This window comes from Camponotus floridanus, unplaced genomic scaffold, assembly GCF_003227725.1.
Source record: "Camponotus floridanus strain SB8 unplaced genomic scaffold, Cflo_v7.5 scaffold35, whole genome shotgun sequence".
Lineage (NCBI taxonomy): Eukaryota > Metazoa > Arthropoda > Insecta > Hymenoptera > Formicidae > Camponotus > Camponotus floridanus.
This window is the reverse complement of record NW_020229492.1, coordinates 804,229-826,242: the sequence shown is the minus strand read 5'-3', so window position 1 is coordinate 826,242 and position 22,014 is coordinate 804,229. Positions and strand designations below refer to the sequence as shown.

Below are 22,014 nucleotides of genomic sequence, written 5' to 3'. Positions count from 1 at the left end.
ATTTAAAAAACCATATATATATATATATATATATATATATATATACATATGTATGTATATTTAAAAAACCAAAAATGTAAATTATGGAATAAATTAAATTTATTTTAAAAAACATATATATATATATATATATATATATATATATATATATATATATAAGATCATTTTGTTGTATGTGTGTGTGTGTATGTGTGTAAATTATCTCACAATAACATTTTATTTAATATTACAATGATGTCATAGTGATATCACTTGTGACAAAGGGGATATTTGCATGTCACCATGACTTTGTTGTGATTTCATTGTGGCATTTAATTGTCACAGAACAATATCATTATGATATCACTGTGACTTTTTTGCTATGGGGGATATTACGCAATTACTTGTTTATTTAATTATGCATGTATATTTTAATTATATTTAAGCAACATAATCTTTTTAAAATTATATAATGCGATTATTGAACTTAAAAATTTATAATTCTTTTTGTCATCTTTAACTTATTTTTTAATCATTTTTGCTTAAGTAACTTTTAAGTAATAAATAAAATCATAATAACGTCATAATGATGTCATTATGAGTTTCATGTTCTACCTGGGGCATGTATTAATAATTAAATTTTTAAATAATTAAAAATGATTAATAAATATGATTAATAAAAAAATGATTAATAAATGTCAAAGATTAATTTACTGCTAATTAATCAGTTTACTGCTAATTAAGATTTATATAAATACGATTAAAAATGTTTTTATTCCACAGCAGGCATTTTGTGTTTTGTAAATAAAAATATATAAATATGGCAATGATTATAGAAAAATATTTATTTCATCATTGAACATTACATTGGAAGATTACAGTATCTTTCATGATTGAATAATTTATTTACTATCAATTTATATACATAAGTGTCTTGTTATACTCTGGTGCCACCTGCATTTCGTGCACATAGCACGGAACGAAACCTGAAGTGCACATTATACCCTCTGAGAACATTCATGAACATTGGCTCCGTAGTTCATGTCCACGTTTTCAATGTTCATAGAGGGAGTCTCACTTAAAAGCACGTCATGACATCTCTTAGTCCTCTCTCCGATTTAACTTCGCTGCCATCGCCATTCGAGGCGCATGCGCGACAGAGAGAGAACCCGTCCGATAAAACACTGGCAGTTGAGGAGAGGATTCACGAGGGCTTGTTACGCGTTCTTTGTCCCATTTCGCGGACGCGGGGTCTCCCGAGGGCGGCAGAGGAAGGCAGGGTGGAGGGAGTCGCGTGCATCGGGTCTCTCGCTTCCCCGGGCTGTCCGCGGCGACGACGCGCGATGACGAGGGAGTGAGATATGCGCATGGGAAGAGCAGCGCCGGCGTCGCGACTGATCAGCGTGAGCCGTAATAAGAGCGACACCTCTTGACGTTTCTTCCCTCAGCCTCACCAGGTCGACCGCGAGCACCCTACGACGTCTCCATCGCCGGCGATGCCGATCCCCGGCCGTTACGTTGTGTCGCCTCGACGGCAGGACGCGGTGACAGGGCGACCCTCGGCGGCACCTCGTCCCCGCGGATGATCGTCGGCGTCGAGCCTTTGGATTGTCAGATCGTTCCTCAGAGCACCACACAGGTAGATCACCCCAAGTATCTCTTGACAGGTCTGACAGGTATGCTTTTTGATGAGGCTACGTGGTTGGGGACATTGGATGTTCCTGATGTTCATGAAAAGCGAAGATTAAAGTTTGACATTAATATAGAAAATGTTATGAAATATGTAAAATTATTATATTAATTATTATATTAAATGTATAAAATATTATACTAAATGTATAAAATTAACATATATTAAATGTATAAAATTATTATATTAATTATTATGTTAAATATATTAAATATATTAATATAAATTAAATATTTAAATAATATATAAATAATATAAATTAAATATATAAATATTATACTAAATATATAAAAATTTGTGTCGGATGCTCCTGACGTTCATGGAAAGCAAAGATAAAAGTTTGACATTAATATAGAAAATGTTATTAAATATATAAAATTATTATATTAAATATATTAAATATTTTAATATAAATTAAATATATAAATAATATATAAATAATATAAATTAAATATATATAAATATTATATTAAATATATAAAAATTTGTGTACATCTCTTCTTTATTTTGGATAGTAATAATCGGGATGAAAATATGAGAATATACTTAATGCAATTGTCTTCCATGTAGCTGTACGCACATGAAATGGGTAGCGCTTGGTGGCAGTGCGCCGCTTGTCTGAGAACGCAGGAAGAGGATATTTGCGAGCTGCAACTGAATCACTGTAATCTCTATGATGTACCACCCGATGTGTTCATTTACGAAAGAACATTGGAAAAGTTGTATCTCGACGCTAATAGAGTGAGTATTCAATGGTATTCTTCATTAAAGAGATAGAGTATGTTTAATTACGACAGACGATACCTAATATCTCCTTCTGGTGATTCTATTTCAGATAAAAGATCTTCCCAGGCCGTTGTTCCAGTGCCACGAGTTGAGAGTGCTCTCGCTTAGCGATAATGAGATTGCTACGTTACCACCCGCCATAGCGTCGTTAATCAACCTGGAACACTTAGATCTCAGTAAAAACAGTCAGTACTTTTTCATTGAACCATTATGTTATGTTTCAAAACTCTCGGTTTTATAAAAACACTTGTCTAATCTGTATTTCTTTAGGTTTGTTATTTTTGTTACACGAATATTTTTGTCGTAGGTATAAAGGACTTGCCAGACAGTATCAAAGAATGCAAGAGTCTTCGCTCCATAGATATCAGTGTCAATCCCTTCGATCGTTTTCCGGACGCTATAACGCATATCGTTGGTTTGCGCGAGCTTTACATAAATGACGCGTATATAGAATACTTACCGGCTAACTTTGGACGACTGTCAGCCTTGAGGACGCTCGAGCTGCGGGAGAATAATATGATGACGTTGCCTAAGAGTATGAGCCGTCTCGTCAACTTGCAGAGGCTCGATATCGGCAACAATGACTTCACAGAGTTGGTAAGATTATGAATAATTTTCTTAGTAAACTAAAATTCTGCTTGTTTGCTTTTTTATGTTATTTGTAAGATATTTAAAAATTGCAGAATATTTTGCAAAAAAACATTTATTAAAGCTTTATTATTTTTAATATTAAATTAAAAATTAAGTCTTTATAACTAAATTCAATATTAAAATTCTATTAAAGTGAAGTCTACTTGAAATTTATAATTCTGTCATCAATTCTTTCTCTTCCAATTTAGATTTGGAATACCTCATTTATATAAAAATTAAATTATCTGAATAAAGTATCAGGGTAAAATTATGCAGTATTATTTTTTTCTTTATTATTATAGTTGTTTTAAATCATAAAATTTTATTTTAGTTAAATATTTGTACAGAATAGAGAGAGAGTTAATGAAGATGTTTTATTGATAAATATATTATTAGCAAAAATAAACTTTAGCAGAAAAAAATTTAAGAAACGGAATTATATTAATTCTATTTTGTTGTTATAAAATATTCCAATTGATGTTGCATCTTTCATAGAAGCATATGAGGGTATAAATATGAGGGTATATAAGGGTGCGATAGTAATGTATGTATTATTTGTAACAGCCTGAAGTCGTTGGGGATCTCATCAATCTCACAGAATTGTGGATCGATGGCAATGATATCAGGCGTGTCCCGGCGAACGTCGAGCAGCTCTATCGCTTGAACCACTTCGACTGCACGATGAATGCGATACACGCGCTCCCGTTGGAGATACGCGGCTGGCGCGACATCGGGATCATGAATCTGTCCTCGAACGAGATGTACGAGCTGCCCGACACCCTGTGTTACCTGCGCACGATCGTCACCCTCAAGATCGACGACAATCAATTGAACGCACTGCCGAACGACATCGGCCAGATGTCGAGCTTAGAGGAGCTTATAATCACTAAGAACTTTCTCGAGTACTTGCCATCTTCGATAGGCTTGTTGCGCAAGCTGCACTGTCTCAACGCGGACAATAATTATCTGCGGGCGTTGCCGGCCGAGATTGGCAGCTGCACGGCGTTGTCCCTACTCTCCCTGCGGTCGAACAATCTGACTCGCGTGCCGCCTGAGCTCGGCCACTTGTCCTCGTTGCGGGTGCTTAATCTTGTCAACAACTGCATCAAGTTTCTACCGGTCTCCATGCTCAATTTGAGCAACCTGAAGGCGTTGTGGCTGAGCGACAATCAGAGTCAACCGTTAGTGCCGCTGCAACAAGAGTTCAACTGTGAAGAGGACATGATGGTGCTGAGCTGTTTCATGCTGCCCCAGAAACCACGGCAGGATCTGGAACGTGAGTTTTCTATCTGTTCTTTTCTATGAAGGATATTGGAACGAGTGAAAAAAATAGTTTGGTTTAATATTTTTATTTATAATTAGTATAAATTCTCACATATTTTGTACTTATTAAAAAAAATTCATTCAAATTTCTTTTCAATAACTTATAAAAAATAATTGACTTTGTTTTTTATACATGTGTATAATTATTTAAATTAAATTATTACATTATATTAAATTAAATATCAAAATTGATGCAGTTGCTTGTCTTTGTTTACACTATTGCACGCTTCGTTTGACATTATATTCATGTAACGATAAGATGCAATATTTATGTGCACGCTACTAGTGGAAGAAGAACACGAAGACGAGGAATGAAATGGTGAGAGAGAGAGAGAGAGATATATATATATACCAATTGATATAAAATATCAAGAAATATCTTCGAATATGAAGAATATCCAGCAAATAATTTTTCATTATTAATCGTGTGTTTAATCATATATTTATAATTTTCGGATATTATATTTATAATAATCGGATCCATAGAAATGGCGCAGACCACAGGACCGATTTCGAGTTCAATCATCGGAACCGGCAAGAGAATATGTTTCGCTGCTGAGGTAGATTCCGAAGTCCCCAGACAACTTCATCGAGCACCAACCCCTTATCCCAAGGAGCTACGCAACCTTGCTAGGCACGCTCGTAATCTGCATCATCAGTCCATTCACGATCAAAGAGTAAGTCTGTCATTTATTTGTCGTTTCACGATAGCAAGACAATATTTGTTCACAATAAACACTTTAAAATCGTTTAACTATAAACAATTTTAGTAACATAGTATAATATATACAGGGTGTTTCAGATCACCCGTACCACCCATTTAAAAACTAGAGAAGTAGTTATTTCAAAACAGTAAAAACGTTTTCTTTATAAATCGGGTGCGCTCTATCGAATGGTGATATTTTCAACTTCTGGTTCCGGCCGGAAATAGGCGATTCAGACCGCATTGTTTTAAATGGAACCCCCTATTTTTCATTGTATATTCTTGTAGCTTACCTCGAGAGCTTTCCAAAACACTATAATAAATTATTTTTCCATGAAGTACTTTTCGAGTTATGAGGCTTTAATTTGCAATTAACAATTCTATATTTTTTCTTAAAAACAACTGTATGTTTTCTTTACACCAATTGATTTCTCTCATTATTTTGTACATAAAAGTATTAAGGTAAGATAATCGAAAAATGAATATTTTACAAGATATTTTATGGTTTATGTAAAATTAAGAAATGATTTCAAGCCTCATAACTCGAAAAGTACTTCATGGAAAAACAATTTATTATAGTGTTTTGAAAAGCTCTCGAGGTAAGCTACAAGAATATACAATGAAAAATAGGCGGTTCCATTTAAAAAAATGCACTTCCGGTCTGAATCGCCTATTTCCGGTCGGAAACAGAAGTTGAAAATATCACCATTCGATAGAGCGCACCCGATTTATAAAGAAAATGTTTTTACTTTTTTGAAATAACCACTTCTCTAGTTTTTAAATGGGTGGTACGGGTGGTTTGAAACACCCTGTATAATAATTATATTTATTATTTATTTATTGTACTCCTTGCCTTTCGGCTTAGGAGGCACCTCCAGTACTTTACATTTGTTCTTTGTTTACTGTTAATGTGTTTGTCTGTGTGTGTATGTGTTTATGTGTTTGTGCGTGTGTACTAATTTTATTTTCTTCTTCCTCTTTCGTCCCTCTTCTCACCTCTCTTCTTTCATTGATTCTCTTCATCTTCTCGTAACCTCCTCCATTTCCTTCCATTAAATCTTTGATTCCTATCTCTTCCCTTGTCGCTTCGCACTCCTTCAATATGTGTATCCAATCCTCTTCGTTCTCTCCGCATATTCTGCATCTCCTTTCTTCTTCACTCTCCCAATATCTCCCCATGTATAATAATTATATGACAATAGATTTAAAAAGTAAAACAATCCAAATAGTCGTTGAATAGGATAAGAATTGTGTGTTTAATCTAGTCGCTGTCAATACTGATCACTTTTTTTCTAGAACACGCCTTCGTCTATAATCTCTATCGATCGTAACACGGCAAAAAGCTACAGTAAAAGCAACAGACCGGTTGAACCGGGAACGGCAGAACACTCGGTCTCCGAGGAATCGTCCGACGAGGCGAACAAGACCGTGTTGGCGAAGGAAAAGAGCCCGGATATCCGGGAGGCCAAGTACATTCGCAATCCCACATCAGAGTATATCGCGAAAACGCCAACGGTATCCGACTACGTCAACTCCACGTGGAAACCGGACGAGTATTCCAAGGCGAATACGGCTAAGATAGTAGAGTCTGACAAATTTATTGAACCCTACAAGGCGGCAGTCGATGCGACTGACGGCAAGCAGACAGCACGGATAAACGTTGTGCCGAAATCGTGCGACGTTCCTCCAGCTCCGCCGCCATATCACATCGCGGCAGCGTTTTCCAAGAAGGCCGCTCTTTTCCAGCAATTCAACAATCGTACGTTATCGTCGGGAATTAAAGAGTCTTAGTAATAATGTATAATAATATAATATTATAATATAATATTATTATTAATAATATATTATTAATAATGTATATTATATAATATTATATATAATATTGTTAATAAATTATATATATATATATATATATATATATATATATATACATATATATATAAAATATTATTAATAATATATTATTAATATATTCCTTGGAATATATTAATAATATTTTATTAATAATATATTATAATAATATTATTATATATCATTATTAAGGCTCTTTAATTAATAATAAATTTTATTTAATAAATAATATATAATAATATTTTTCCGTTTTTCTATTTGTTTTCTCTCGAATTGCAGCGAATTGTAAAAGTTTAAAACTCTGGAAAAAAATAGATCTTGGACACGAATCTTTATCTTTCCAGCGATCGAAGCGGACCCGCAATTAGTTCCACTCTCGTTACCTTTCAACTCGTCGTTAAACTCGGCCGAGGTGTTTCCAGACGTATCGAAACAGAAGAACCTTGATACGAATCCGGACTTGGTAAAGGTCGAAGAATACATAGTACCAGGTGATTCGACGAATATCGCTAATTCAAACGCGTCGGTGAATAACGGACGGATGGATCCTCTCGACCGAGTGACGGCGGATGAAACTTGCACGCCGAATCTGGATGCCAGCGGCGATTCTGAGCAGAACGATCGGGCCTTCAAACCGAGCAAAATTCCCATTCTCAAAACAAAGCACGTGGAAAACTCGAGTAACGACGCCATCTCGATCAAGGTTCCGGAGGAATACGACGCGAGCAGAACGTTAAACGTGGCTTACTCCGGCATCCCTACGTCGCCGGTAACGGGAAAGAAATATCGTAGCCCGTTATCGGCGCCGGCGAAGGCGCTCGATCGATCGAGGAAGCTGCAGAATGGGAACGTCACGAACAACAATTTATGCGACAACGTCAATTTAGTCGAGGCGCCGAATGTCGGTCAAGCAAACGTCGTCACTCCCATTCAAACGAGCAGAAGCGTCGCCGACGAATCCAGCATCGCTCTTGCTGTCGCTAAGAACGAAACAAGCTCGGGTCGAAACACGCCGAATCTCAATACGGGTAGTAAATCTCAGGGCGACACGAGCAACGTCGAGAGCTTCAAGGAACACGCGAGTCCTGCGTTGAGCGAAATGTCTGCCTCGGAGAAAAAGCCAAAGTTCAAATGGATGTTCGGTCCTCACAGAAACGCAAATGTGGTATATATTTTATTAATTTTTAAATAAGTTATTTAATAATTAAATATATAAAATATATTTTACAAATTAAATATTCATTAATTTACTAAATTCATTAATTAAATATTAATTAATGAATTAGTTTTCTCTTTATTACAAATAATTTTTCTCAGCAATTTTTTTCTACAATTTAAAAAATATAATAATAATTTTAAATGCTTTTAAATTTTAAATAATTTTTTTAAATTTGTCCATAGCTGCCTGTTCAAATAAAGAAGAATCCAGGTCTCGGTTTCAGCATAGCTGGCGGGGTAGCGGGTGCAGAGACCGTGAGTAGAAGAATAATATACGTATTAATTTCAATGTCGAGTTTTATTCTCGCATTAAACTGATATATATCCCTTTTGAAGGGAATAATCGTGACGAAGGTGAATCCGGATGGGCCAGCTCAGGGTACTCTTCGACCGGGAGACAAGATCCTGGAAGTAGACGGTATTGATTTCACCAAATCTGATCACAATAATGCCGTTGCCGTTCTGCGTGCCACCGGTGCTGTTGTTTCTATGATGATAAGTCGCCACCAATGATTGTAAGTTATTCGAAGAAAAAACACAAAGGGGAAAACTTTTTCTAATTCTTTTAGATGACGTACGATCGCTTTACATACTTCAGACTGAGTACATTTTATATAGCTCTAACATATATATACATATATTTAAATATATTCTTTAATAAAAATCCATGAATCGCGTGATGAACGCGTCACGTTCGCGAAAAAATGAGAGAGATATATAGAGCGCCTGACATATTATTGATCCATTTGCAATTATTGGGATTATTTGTACTATTGAAAAATGTTTCAAGTGAAACTTAAGGATTTTGAAGGGAAGAGATTACAACATGTGGTAAAAACATGATTTCTTTATATCTAATTTTTTTATTTCGCTAAGTAAAAATCATCTTCATCTTTTCGATCTTCATCATACCTCTTTGAAGATTAGTTAAAAAAAAAAAAAAACATTAAATGAGTACCAAACAAGATTTGAGTTTATTCGAGATTATCAATAATAATCAATTGAAATTCTCCAATCTTTCCTGGGAATGTGAAACATTTTTCAATAATATTTCAATATTTGTGTGCATCGATCAAAATGGGGCATTCTGTATACAAACATAAATATATATATATATTTGTGTCGAATAAGATTGTAAACGAGCTGAGATACTGCCGTTGATTGTTTCGCGATCAACGCAGGATACGAAAAAGGTGTGTGTGATGATCCTCGTGAGAATATAATATTATAGAGTATGTTATTTTTCAAACACTCTATCTATGCGAACAAATTAAATGAGCAATCTATCCGTTATCATAGCTCCTCCTCGACTAGAACAATAACGTCTTTTCCAATATCTCTAGCTCCGCGCGTGTGCGGATGATGATGTTGATAGAATAGTTGATTTATATCTATATCTGTGCGTTCTCTCCTCGACGAGAGTGCCGACAATGTGCCAGAAAACAAAGTACTATTTATTATCCATATACATAACATATATTGAGAAAAAAGATATATGCATATACAAATATTATATATATATATAAACAAATTTATATCTGTAGAAGAGAAGGAAAGTTAGACAAGGTTCCCACAGATTCCAGTGGTGTAAATAGAGCTCCCAATTATCCCTGCGTATCAAAGTGTTTGTTAAAGAGAGTTCTACAGGCTATTTTGCCGACCCACTTCTTCTTGTGCGATTTGAAGTTGGTTTTCTCTTCGCTAAAGTCAACTAAAGAAAGTCGACCGAAAGGTACCAAGTAAAATTAATCTGTTACGTCTTTCATATCTCTAGTATTGATTACAAATTTTCTGCCAAGAAAGAAAATCGACTTCGAATTCCTCGAGGAACCTACAGATGAGATTCGGCTACATACTTTTGGAGGAGCGTATGGAGCTCCGTTTCATTGTAATCGAATCCTTTTTAACGTGATTCGAATGTATAGCGATCAGTTGTTGAGACTATGGTAATTGTTATTGCGTACGGCAAAGCTATAAATTCTATGGTTTGATCGACGTTGTAAAGATGGGGGAGATGAGAGTAAAATCACGATGTTACATTTCAATCGAATGTTCGATTATTATTCCCTTTGAGGCGACAAACCAAAAAACGCAGCTACTCGAATCGGATGATTTTGGTGTAATTGAACATTCGGGGTTATTATTAGTAATAGAGACGCTTCTCTTTGCTGTGGGATCCTTGTCGTACTTGTCTGAGTAGAAGAGAAAAGAAAATATTCTTCTATGTGCCGTACTTATATCGATAATAATGTTTATACTTCAGTGTCAGTGTCTCAGAGTCTCCCCCAGAGTCGTTCAACAGTAGCGACGCAGATTATCCACTACGGATTTCTCTCTCTCTTGCACTTTCAAAAATTTACTCTTTGAACGACCGTCATTTTAGGATCCTTCAACACTGGCGCATATTTTTATAACATTAACGAAGGATGCATCTCCAATCCTTTAATTACTGTGTTAAATATTAAAGACGATATTTCGTTTATATTTCAATGCTTTTACATCAGTATACGAGATGTACTAATTGAAGACAGTATATAGAATATATCTATTGGAAACAAATTATATTAATGATTAGGTTAATATATATTCGACGCATTATACAGGGTGTTTCAGACCACTCGTACCATCCATTTAAAAACTAGAGATGTAGTTATTTCAAAAAAGTAAAAATATTTTCTTTATAAATCGGGTGCGCTCTATCGAATGGTGATATTTTCAACTTCTGGTTCCGATCGGAAATAGGCCATTCAGACCGGAAGTGCATTTTTTTTTAATGAAACCTATTTTTCATTGCATATTCGTGCAGCTTACCTCGAGAGCTTTCCAAAACACTATAATAAATTATTTTTCCATGAAGTACTTTTCGAGGCTTGAAATCATCATTTCTTAATTTTACATAAACCATAAAATATCTTGTGAAATATTCATTTTTCGATTATCTTACCTTAATACTTTTATGTAAAAATAATGAGAAAAATCAATTGGTGTAAAGAAAACACATAGTTGTTTCTAAGAAAAAATATGGAATTGTTAATTGCAAATTCCATATTTTTTCTTAAAAACAACTGTATGTTTTCTTTACACCAATTGATTTTTCTCATTATTTTTACATAAAAGTATTAAGGTAAGATAATCGAAAAATGAATATTTTACAAGATATTTTATGGTTTATGTAAAATTAAAAAATGATTTCGAGCCTCACAACTCGAAAAGTACTTCATGGAAAAATAATTTATTATAGTGTTTTGGAAAGCTCTCGAGGTAAGCTACAAGAATATGCAATGAAAAATAGGGAGTTCCATTTAAAAAAATGCACTTCCGGTTTGAATCGCCTATTTCCGGCCCGAATCAGAAGTTGAAAATATCACCATTCGATAGAGCGCACTCGATTTTTTATACTTTATAAAGAAAATGTTTTTACTTTTTTGAAATAACCACTTCTCTAGTTTTTAAATGGGTGATACGGGTGGTCTGAAACACCCTGTATAACGTCTATAAATTTTATAAAATATATATAATATATATATGCAAATTTTTGATTATTTTATACATGTATAATGAATATGTAAATTTTAAGGAAAAGTTTCATTGTGCCAGTGCTTAAGGATAAAGCCGCATCAGCTTTGTACGTCTCACACTTGTGTACCATGTTATTTGATTTCTTATTAATATTATTAATATTATTAGATTATATATGCTATCTCGAGACCACGCATGAAAAGGTCTTCCGGAATGCGACTGATTTAGCGATTATTTCGGCAATTGCTCGCCGAATTGTTTTTTTCCCCGTTGAAGGAACAATCATGACGATTAATGATCGCACGAGTGATACTGTCGATCGACAAGCGAGATAAAATAAATGGAGATTTTTGCGCGATAAGAAGAAGGCGATAAAAGGATGACGCGCAAATAGAGGGAATATCAGAGGGAAAAAGAGGAACGTGGAGGACTGAAGATTGGTAACACAAATGAAATCGTTATTCGGTTACATATATATGTATGTTGCGTTTATATATGTATATATATATTGTGCGCATTGTTATAATTCAAGTCGACGTGGACGCAAAAGCTGTCCACGTCTGCGCCAGACGTCTCGCATCTTTCCTTCGCAAAAATCGAGTCTACATATTTCAATATTTGTGCAAACGTGAGTCCAATTCGCTTAATTTTATTTGTACAATTAACTTCGTAATTTAGTGATATTGCATAGTTAATGCCGAGCTATTTGTTATTGTTAATTGCAAAAATATATAGATTGCTAAAATATTGGTTCTCGAAAAATGTCGATCGAGAATCCTGAGGATCAAGGACCTCTTGTTCGAAGGAAAAATGTCGGAAGGTCTGAAAGCGCCAGCGCGTTAGATTAATTACTCGTTGTTATTAAGTTAAGTTAGTGTCTGTTCTTGTATCTTCGTTCTTCGTCGATGTTACGTACGATGTATAAGATTTTAAGTAAGTTTACGATCGAGGAAGCCGCCTTGGTATTGTTAGAACTTCGCGTATCGAGAGAATGTCAAAGTAGAATTATTCATACCTAGTCAGATCCGATAAGGAACGCGTTAGTATTTTTTCGTCGACTGATTCTGTCGACAATTTTTTTTCGTCTTCATTCTTCTATTAATCGTCGCGACGACCTGAGGATTTTATTAAAAGCGGTTTCTTTGTTTTTATCTTCTTTTCTTCTTGTTCACAAATATATTCGATAGATTGATTCTCTTTTAGCTCGTCGTTCGTTCTTCTCATCTTGCCGCTGCATTTGATCTCGAGAAGATGCGGTGAAGTATTAGATGAAGAAGCTGATCTCCGTTTTCTTCTTCAATCACGACTCTCGAGAAAAAACGGTTGGACTGATTGAAAAAGGAGATTGAAAAGAGGAGATTGATTGTGATTAATATGTATTCGTTGACGGAGAAGTTTCCACTTTCATGGACCACGAGCACACATATTGTACTCTTTTCTACTATTGTAAACTAAACAGACTGACTATACCTTTTTGGATACCTATTACGTGTCTAGCGAAGCGTTTATCGATCGGAGCGCGTTCGAATCGCCCCAATTGAGCTCGATTCTTCGCAAATTCGACCGGACAAAGAGCTCTTGGAGTTCATCTCATTCTTATTTAGAGCTTTCTGTTTCTCGGGCAATTTAGAATCGAGGTGAAAGTCGTTGACCGATTGATTCTTAGCGCGATTCCAACTCGCTTCCGCTTCGAGAAGGCTCGCTATCGTTATGGAGTGATTGCGAATCTAAAATTTTGCGCGTGTGAATGAAACGAAACTCTAAGTTGTACCTATGGATGTATATATTGATAAGCGACTAATCGTATGTAAGCAAACTTTGCGAAAGCAATCAAGTGGTTGTACCTTTTACTTGCCATACGTTGGTGTTTTCACTTTCATTTCATTTTTATATTTGTCCTTAGTGGTTAAAGGAATTTTTAAAGCGAATTTTGTTCCTGCCGGATTTTTCTTTTCTTTTTTTCTTTTTTTTTTTTAAATTCGATGATGTTGATTATTGTAATGTTTCATTAATGTTTATCCGGGGGACGATTTGTCGTTCTTGTAATATCTTTCTATCGCGGTACAACCACTTCGTTAGCGTGCGTTCAATTATGGTTGTCACATGAATAATTTATAGTTTTTAACGGATCGATGTACAAAGAAATTACTCGCGTTCTCTACCGGACGTCGTCTTCTATTATACAATTACTATGCATTTTGAATATGTTAGTGAAAGATGTCTGATCTTTAACGAGAAGTCCTAGTTGGTTGTGCAGCAATAAATAAATTAATATTTACGTACAAAGCGATTTAAACGCGATTCATCTTACGATGTTATTACTTTGCATCAAGAAATCGTAACAACATTAATTATTCGAAAAAGTGGCCGAGTGGCTCCTCCTCCTTTTTCTCGGATCGTTGCATATGCAATGTCGCATCCCGTCGTAAAAGCTTCAGTTTTACGATACGCCCTTAAGTCTCTTCTGATCGAATCTTAAGTATCGTGCTCGAGTGACGTGATACTTTTACAAAAGTATCCTCGATTCTCTTACGCTCGCGATCTCTCGAGTAAATTTGCATGGAAAATCGAAAAGATCCTCACCATTATTCCTAAATTCCTAGGAGGAATTTCATTTCTTTACAAAAAAGTTAGCAAAAGCTTAGCACTTTTTTCTTTATTTGCAGTTATATTTTTATTCTAAACACCTTATCGTAAAATGACATTAGAAGAACGTAAGAACGGCATCCGAGAAACACGTCGTCGAGTTTTTCAAGCGAGACTCCGAGACTAGATCCCTCATCATGCGCCGATCAGCAGATGCACCGGATTCTCCACGTAATGCTTCCACAGATTGGAGAATTTTGCCATCGTGACACCGTCGACAACGCGATGATCCGCTGCCCAGCTGATGGACATTATTTGGGCCGGAACCACCTTTCCATCGTCGTCGAATCGTGGCACCTTCTGCGCCCTTCCAAAAGCTCCGATTATTATCTGCGGCGGCAGGATCACCGGTTTCGTGTACGTTCCACCGATCTATAAATTAATATGATTAATTGCCAGAATGCAATTCGACTTTTAGCTTCTGATAGGAATCAGGATTCTCATGATTTTTATATCATTTTGTCATTTTTATTGATTATAACTGATTGATGTAAATTAAACGAAGCTAAAAAAAGCTGCAGTGTAATTAAAATTCCAATTTTGGTATCAACGAAGATGACAAATCAATGACTCTCGATTGGGTCGCAATAATTCTCCGTTTAATACTTACCGTGCCTATGTTTGATAACGTAAACGTTGTGCCAACCAAATCGTCGAGCGGTATCGACGACTTTCTGCCGAGCTCCTGGAGTCTGTTGAGCTCTCGCGCGATCGCGAGAACACTGAGATTCTGCACATTCTTGATGTTGGGCACCACCAGGCCCTCCGATGTATCCATGGCCACGCCGATATTGTGACTGTCCAGGATTCGCAACGTCTTGTCCTCTTCGTTCAACCAGGCATTCAATTCGGGACAACGTTCTAGTGCTCGCGAGGCCGCCTTCACGAAAAACGGCATAAGACTCAGAGAGACACCCTCGTCCTTCAACGAGTTCTTCACCTTGTTTCGACACTGTATCACCTGGTCCACGTTGCACTCGTCGCTGTAGACGAAATGTGGTATACTCTGCAAGAAATTCACGAAAATTGTAAGTTTCTTTTTTTATAAAAAGTCTGAAGACAGTTCATTAATTTATAGAAATAAATAAAAATTATAGGCAAAATTGGAATTATATGAAAGGAAATAATTAAGAAATGTAGATTGAAATTAAAATATACTAGAATCTTAGACGGTGATAAAAAATTACATTGTTGTAATTGATAATAAAACATAAAAGAATATAAAAAAGAAGATTAAAATAATTTTATTATAAATTTTCCTATAACTAGGAATTTTAAAAATTGACAAATATTAATATTAAAGGAATATTAAATTAATATATAATATTAATTTAAAATTTTATTAATATAATATTAAAAGAAACAAGATGCTCTTTTATCTCAGGTGTAATAATTATAATGTTGATTGAATTTAAAATTATGGCATCTAAATTTATCTGTAAACAGTTTAGACATTTTTAATACCTCGATGACTTACCAGAGACCTCGTCATGGTTTTCCACATGTGTTTAGTATATCCTTTCAGTTCTACCGTCTTCCCCGCCATGTCCTTCCCCGGAAAAACTTTCGTCCGAACATCCGGAGTCGCGGAAATCTTCCGCAGATGAGCCAGTATATCCTCCTTGAGCACCCTACCATCTTTGCCGGTCGCTGCCACATCCTTCAGCTTTATATTGTTCTCCATGGCAATTTTCCTCACCGCCGGGGTCGCCAATATTTTCCCAAGGATATCATCCTGCGACTCCGTCTCGTCTGTCTCCTTCTTCTTGTCGGAACCGTCAACCGCTTGGTCCTTGTTGGCCTCTTTAATTTCTTCCAAATCTTTCTTGGCCTCTTTAATTCCTTCTAAATCCTTCTCGGCATCCTTTGAATCGTCCTCTACCTCGATATCCAGCAACGCTGTCCCGACCATGGCGACGTCGTTCACGTTGAAGTGCAGCGTCTTGACGAGGCCATCGTAGCGACTCGTGATCGTCACCGATGCCTTGTCACTCTGCACTTCGCAGATGTCGTCAAACTGGCTCACCCGGTCACCCGGTTTCACGAACCTGAAATATTCCGCGTACTATCAAGTGTCACATTAGTATTCTAATTAAATATATTCGAAATAGTAGAGTAATTTAATTATAAAAAATTAGAATTGGAAGTTTTATTTAAAAAAACAAAAAAAAAAAAAATATATATATATATATATATATATATATATATGTACATACACACACACACACACACACACACACACACATACAGAGGGTGTTTCAGATCACGCGTACCACCCATTTAAAAACTAGAGAAGTGGTTATTTCAAAAAAGTAAAAAAATTTTCTTTATAAATCGGATGCGCTCTATCGAATGGTGATATTTTCAACTTCTGGTTCCGGCCGGAAATAGACGATTGAGACCGGAAGTGCATTTTTTTAAATGGAACCCCCTATTTTTCATTGCATATTCTTATAGCTTACCTTGAGAGCTTTCCAAAACATTATAATAAATTGTTTTTCCATGAAATACTTTTCGAGTTATGAGACTTGAAATCATTTCTTAATTTTACATAAACCATAAAATATCTTGTGAAATATTCATTTTTCGATTATCTTACCTTAATACTTTTATGTATAAAATAATGAGAAGAATCAATTGGTGTAAAGAAAACACATAGTTGTTTCGAAGAAAAAATATGTAACTTGCAATTAATAATTCCATATTTTTTCTTAAAAACAACTGTATGTTTTCTTTGCTATCTTTCGATTGATTCCTCTCATTATTTTGTACATAAAAGTATTAAGGTAAGATAATCGAAAAATGAATATTTTATAAGATATTTATGGTTTATGTAAAATTAAGAAATGATGATTTCAAACCTTTTTAAATGGGTGATACGGATGATCTGAAACACTCTGTATATATAAATAATTCTCTCTAAAAGAAAGAAAGCGAGAATAAATAAAATATTTTTAAAATATTATTAGAAGATTTTTTTCTAACATATTATATTAAATTCCACAGTGCATCGTCGTTGGATCCGAATAAATGTACGAGAGGGAAGAAACGGGATCGCAATGTACCATTCTTTCACGGTGACATCCCGAATCCCTTCGCCGATGTCTGACAGTTTAAAGGGCACCACTTTGCCAGAATGAACTGTGCTGGTGAACAAGAAGCGGCATATCGGACCATGCGATCTCTCAGCCTGTGCAAACAGAGAAGTTTCATCGCTGGCGAGTACAATGATAACAATTTTATTGAGCGACGCTATAAGTAAAATACGTATATATGACATTTAAAGTCGTAATCGTTAGGATTTTGCAAAATTATAAAACAGGTAAAGCTGTGTAAAGCTTGAATCAACGATTGTGCAATCAAATGAAGAGTATTAAGATAAAGTAATGTGAAAGAACAATTTATAACCCGCGGATTTGATTTTGGAGCTGCAAACAGCTTTTGATTGATTCGAAGATACAGAGGAGAACGTATTTTACTTGTAGCGATACATTTTCATTGTATTCTTTACTTATATCGTGTTTTACATCATCTCTTAATGACAGACGATTTAGAATCGATTATCTTCTCAATCGAAAGAGAAATTTAATTAGAGAAAAACATATTTGCTTTTCAAGTGTATACAAGATATCTCAGACTTAACGAATCAGCCGTTAACAGATTCCTCAGATCATTTGGAAAAAATTCTATGACCAAAATGTTGAGGAAGACTTCATGAAAATATTCAAACTACTGACTTGTCATATTTTTTAATTTTTTTTTATCCCTCTATCGATAATATTGCACTGTACGAGCTCTTTGATGTGCTATGTCCCTGAGCACAGGAGAACGTAACGCGTCGATTGGTAATCTTTAATCTTCTGTAACGCCGAACCTACATCTTCCTCAGCATTTTATTAAGATTTTCGTTTCCAAATGATCTCAGGAATCTACCATTAACGGCTGATTCGTTAAGTCTGGGACACCCTGTATATTCTCGAAAATTAATTTCAAATTGAAAACACTATCATTAAAAAGTAATCGTTCGATGGAAGCACGAAATTCTCATTCTGCATTTTCGTGATACAATCAACAGATTGCACATTCCATTGTTTACTTCACGATCGCCCATCGGCTCCAAATGCAATCGACTCGTTGTATTTAGGTCTCTGATTATGTTGGCAGAGTGCCAGAGTTCAATCCGACTCGCGGCTTGTTGACGTTCGATGTTGGCACGTGGCAGTGCGTTTAAAGTTTTGGCGAGTCACTTCGCGCTTATTCACCTGGAATCTATCACTTGGAATTTTTCACCTGCAAACGTAAACTCACTCGAATATTTATCAGTCGTGCGACCGTCAATAGTCGCCAAGGGAGAGCCATCAGCTGATGTCTATCCAATCCGCTTGAAGAGGAAACGCACGATTGCTCGCGAGACTACAATGCTCGTGACTATCAAATATGCGTTATCATTTACTCAATACTCTTTGAGGAAGCATGTTTATTTACGAGACGAAATTATGCAATCATCGAGTCAGTAGACACAGTGTGTTCTACTTGCGCATTTCGAGCATCGTATGATCTCGATATTTGCAATTTAAATTAATGCAAGTGAAATTAAGGAAATAAATACAGAAAGTTGATGTGAGACAACTGGATTAAGCGAGATCCTCTTCAATATGACAAGACGAAAGCAGCAGGCGAATAGACACGGAAAATAGAAATGTTTATAACACACTTTGCGTATATATTAAAGAGAGCACAACGATATGAATAATTTATGTCCGAAATATTTTGTTTTAAAAGAATTCGGTGAGAGCGGCTCTGTAAAATATGTCAACGCTCGGATAGCGACACCGAAACTATTTCTCAAGATATGATTATCAAATACCGGCTCGAGGTTCTCTTGTAGAGAAAAAAGAATGTAGCAGATAATGGAAGAGGAAATCGTCATAGGCGTCGAGAGGCGAAAATTTCCACGTTCATTTTCCACATTCACCGCTTAACACACATTACTGTATCTGGTTTATTTTATTACATTTATTATTTATATTTTTATTATATTTTCTAGTTTTTATTTCATTTATATATTTTCCATTTTCGCTGATTTTACATACTCGATTTTTATATTACTTATCACGTACTCGAATTGTATTTTATTCGTCGGACCGATTGTGCATCATACGATAACCGAGTAGCGGCGAATGTTTATTGTTCTTGCATGCGGGACACGGGAAATTGAATTTCGTGGAATTATCATCATGTCGGGATTTCAGATCTTTTTTCCAGAAATAATGGATAGCAGGTGGAAATAGATACACGCTCTCGATACGCCATTCAATAATTGTTTTATTTTCCATGTTCGATTTTTCCGCCTCTCTCTCGCACCGCGCGCGCTCGTTACAATAGAAAAGATATCTTTTTTTTTTAATTTTTATTTTATTTTATTTTATTTTTATTTTTTTTTTTTTTTGGTACGTCGCTTTGGCTTCAACGGCCGCGGGAGTCGAGCGATTTAATCGTCGATAATACAATAATAACGCTTCTCTTGCAATTACTTGCAAAATTGATCAAACGTTTGAAACAAAATTCTATATAGAATTTTTTAATTTTTTAATTTAATAGAAAGAAGATAGAGAACACAGAGATATAATACCCAGATAGAGCCAATTGTCGGCTGTCATATTGCCAGTAATTGTCGATAATAATATAATTGTTGGCAACATGACAGCAATATGAGAATATGTGATTAATCAATATGATTGGTCACATTTATCTGGCTATATATGATATTATTTTTATATTATATGTAAGGGAGGGAGATAAATTATATCTACATTTTTTTCCAAAATGCTACGCCTCCAGATAATTTTTTTAATGAATTTTTTTTAATGAATTTTTTTTGAAAATACGTTTGATCAGTTTTGTTAGTCGCGATTATTAAAACAAGTACGAAAAGGGAGGTTGAGAAACAACCGGGTGGGAACAATGTATTCTCGATTAATACACTCGATACTGGGTTCCGATAAATGCGTTCGCTTTAAGTACATTTATTTATTGTCCGCTGTATATACGATTATCTCGTCGAAAGGCGCTCTCTCGGAGAACGTTGAACGTTCCTTTTCGAAAAAATAAATAAAGAAATAAATATATAAATAAATAAGTAAGAAATCGATGCGGAAAACCACATTTATGTATACATCTCGCGCAATCCAAATCATACATATTGTGAGGTGCTCGACTAGAATTAGTGGATCACTCGGTATATCAGCTTGATCGATAAATGCACGTACATGTGTATGTCCTATGTGTATGCGTATAATTTATGCACAATAACAGTAACAATAACGACAACAGCGATCATGATAACGATCAATAATCTCGATATCTCTCTCTCTTTTTTCTTTCTCTCGTTCTCTCTCTCTCTCTCTCTCTCTCTCTCTTTCTCTCTCTCTCTTTCTCGATTGACAATAGAATGTTATGAATGATAACGATGATAATCGCGAGACGCTCAGCGTCTTCAAAGTTGATTTTCAAATTTTAATTCAATTATTAATCTCTTTAATAAGTAAATTAAAGTTGAAGCATCAACGGGTCGGGGGTGTATAATTCCATATCAATCTTAATCTTTCCGAATGCGCCTCGGCGTTCAACGATTTACATAATTACGAAGGCCGTGCACGCATGTGTGTATGTGAGTGTGTGTGTATGAGTCTACAATTGCGCCACTTGTTCGTTATTAGTTCTGCTGATGGTGCTGGACGTTAGCGAGATCTCGGTGACTCCCACGGACGTCCGCACCGCCGCGGTTAGGGCACTTTGCAAGGGCACGTTCTCGCTCGCCGACTCGCAGCCTGTGTCTGCAAAATGAAAATTTCATTAGCCATTAGTTGTGAGAAGAGTGAACTGTATTAGGCTAATTGTAAGTGCACGGAACCGCGACGCATTTGCTACCCTCCCCTTGGGATTTTCATCCCCGGCTCTTCATTAAAGCGTAATCAACTGCGATAAGCGAGAAGGAAATTTTTTTTTATGTATTTTTATTTTTATTTTTTCTATCTCTAAATTTGTTAACATTTAATGTGATTTGCTAATAATAATAATTTTGTTTGCGCTTCTACACCGGCGTTTGGCTCTTAGCCTTTGTATCTCATTTGATTTATATCGTATGAACCTCTTTTTTTTAATTTCATATTATTTAAAATTTTTTAAAATAATTTTTCCATCGTTTCTGGAAAGGCAAAAATCTCGTTTGAAAAATTAAAAATTAAATTAAAATAAAGAATTAAATTAAATTTTAACAATTAATATCATTTAATACGTATCTCTAACTAATATGATTTTCCTTTGAATTTTCCGGTATCTTGAAACGTTAAATTATTAATATGGATTAATAATTGTTTCACGAGCACATATGCGTGGTATATTAATTTAATATATCGGTAACGGAAATTTTCTCGAGTATCTTTGCACGTCTCTTTCTCACTCCATCCGCAGGATGAAGAAAAGGACCTACGTAATCATTGTCTCATAATATAAGCCGTGATATGTAATGCTCGTATATAATGCAGTCACGCATCGTGATACGAAATTTCCCGAATTTCCCCGGAATAATCCACCTATAAATTTACACAAGGGCTGAAGCAGAGAGACGGTATTAACTTAATAATTTAGTACCGCTTATGGGACAGGG

The 22,014-nt window shown here is 35.4% G+C and overlaps 3 protein-coding genes across 8 annotated transcripts in view; 1 reads left to right on the top strand and 2 right to left on the bottom strand.

Annotated features, from left to right (window-relative positions):
* The first annotated feature begins 1,077 nt into the window (after positions 1–1,077).
* On the top strand, positions 1,078–10,799 carry LOC105254227 (protein lap1). 2 transcript variants are annotated; one of them, XM_011262762.3, is made up of 10 exons: positions 1,078–1,618; positions 2,240–2,410; positions 2,505–2,640; positions 2,763–3,052; positions 3,650–4,361; positions 4,895–5,085; positions 6,408–6,870; positions 7,307–8,127; positions 8,364–8,435; positions 8,535–10,799. In XM_011262762.3, the coding sequence occupies exons 1-10, from the start codon at positions 1,562–1,564 to the stop codon at positions 8,691–8,693; spliced, it is 3,072 nt and encodes a 1,023-aa protein (XP_011261064.1). In that variant the 5' UTR covers positions 1,078–1,561; the 3' UTR covers positions 8,694–10,799. The 2 variants fall into 2 exon arrangements, with proteins under 2 accessions (XP_011261064.1, XP_011261062.1); XM_011262760.3 differs by having other exon boundaries at positions 1,081–1,618; positions 8,517–10,798.
* A 3,111-nt stretch (positions 10,800–13,910) lies between these two features.
* On the bottom strand, positions 13,911–18,906 carry LOC105254228 (lipoamide acyltransferase component of branched-chain alpha-keto acid dehydrogenase complex, mitochondrial). 4 transcript variants are annotated; one of them, XM_011262763.3, is made up of 5 exons: positions 18,654–18,906; positions 17,411–17,535; positions 15,823–16,393; positions 14,956–15,351; positions 13,911–14,717 (listed from the first exon to the last, which is right to left on the bottom strand). In XM_011262763.3, exons 1-5 carry the CDS (start codon positions 18,702–18,704, stop codon positions 14,481–14,483), a joined length of 1,380 nt encoding a protein of 459 aa, XP_011261065.1. In that variant the 5' UTR covers positions 18,705–18,906; the 3' UTR covers positions 13,911–14,480. The 4 variants fall into 4 exon arrangements, with proteins under 4 accessions (XP_011261065.1, XP_011261066.1, XP_019883991.1 ...); XM_011262764.3 differs by having other exon boundaries at positions 18,442–18,905; XM_020028432.2 differs by lacking the exon at positions 18,654–18,906 and adding an exon at positions 18,279–18,296.
* Positions 18,907–20,344: 1,438 nt separating this feature from the next.
* Positions 20,345–22,014, bottom strand: part of LOC105254229 (metabotropic glutamate receptor) — a 10,033-nt gene continuing 8,363 nt past the window's right edge. For both annotated transcript variants that reach the window (XM_025410828.1, XM_025410829.1), the window contains one exon: positions 20,345–21,181. In XM_025410828.1, the coding sequence (XP_025266613.1) occupies positions 21,036–21,181 (146 nt within the window). In that variant the 3' untranslated portion in view covers positions 20,345–21,035. The remainder of the gene's footprint in view (positions 21,182–22,014) is intronic.

Bases quoted from the DNA above. Each gene is read 5' to 3' on its own strand.
- LOC105254228 (XM_011262763.3), bottom strand. From the start codon at position 18,704: ATGGCTCTCCCTTGGCGACTATTGACGGTCGCACGACTGATAAATATT. The intron at 17,536-18,653 runs GTGAGTTTACGT...CTGTTTGCACAG, and splicing joins CACGACTGATAAATATTCGA to GCTGAGAGATCGCATGGTCC. The intron at 15,352-15,822 runs GTAAGTCATCGA...AATTTCTTGCAG, and splicing joins AAACCATGACGAGGTCTCTG to AGTATACCACATTTCGTCTA.
- LOC105254227 (XM_011262760.3), top strand. From the start codon at position 1,562: ATGATCGTCGGCGTCGAGCCTTTGGATTGTCAGATCGTTCCTCAGAGC. The intron at 2,641-2,762 runs GTCAGTACTTTT...TTTTTGTCGTAG, and splicing joins CTTAGATCTCAGTAAAAACA to GTATAAAGGACTTGCCAGAC. The intron at 8,128-8,363 runs GTATATATTTTA...ATTTGTCCATAG, and splicing joins CTCACAGAAACGCAAATGTG to CTGCCTGTTCAAATAAAGAA.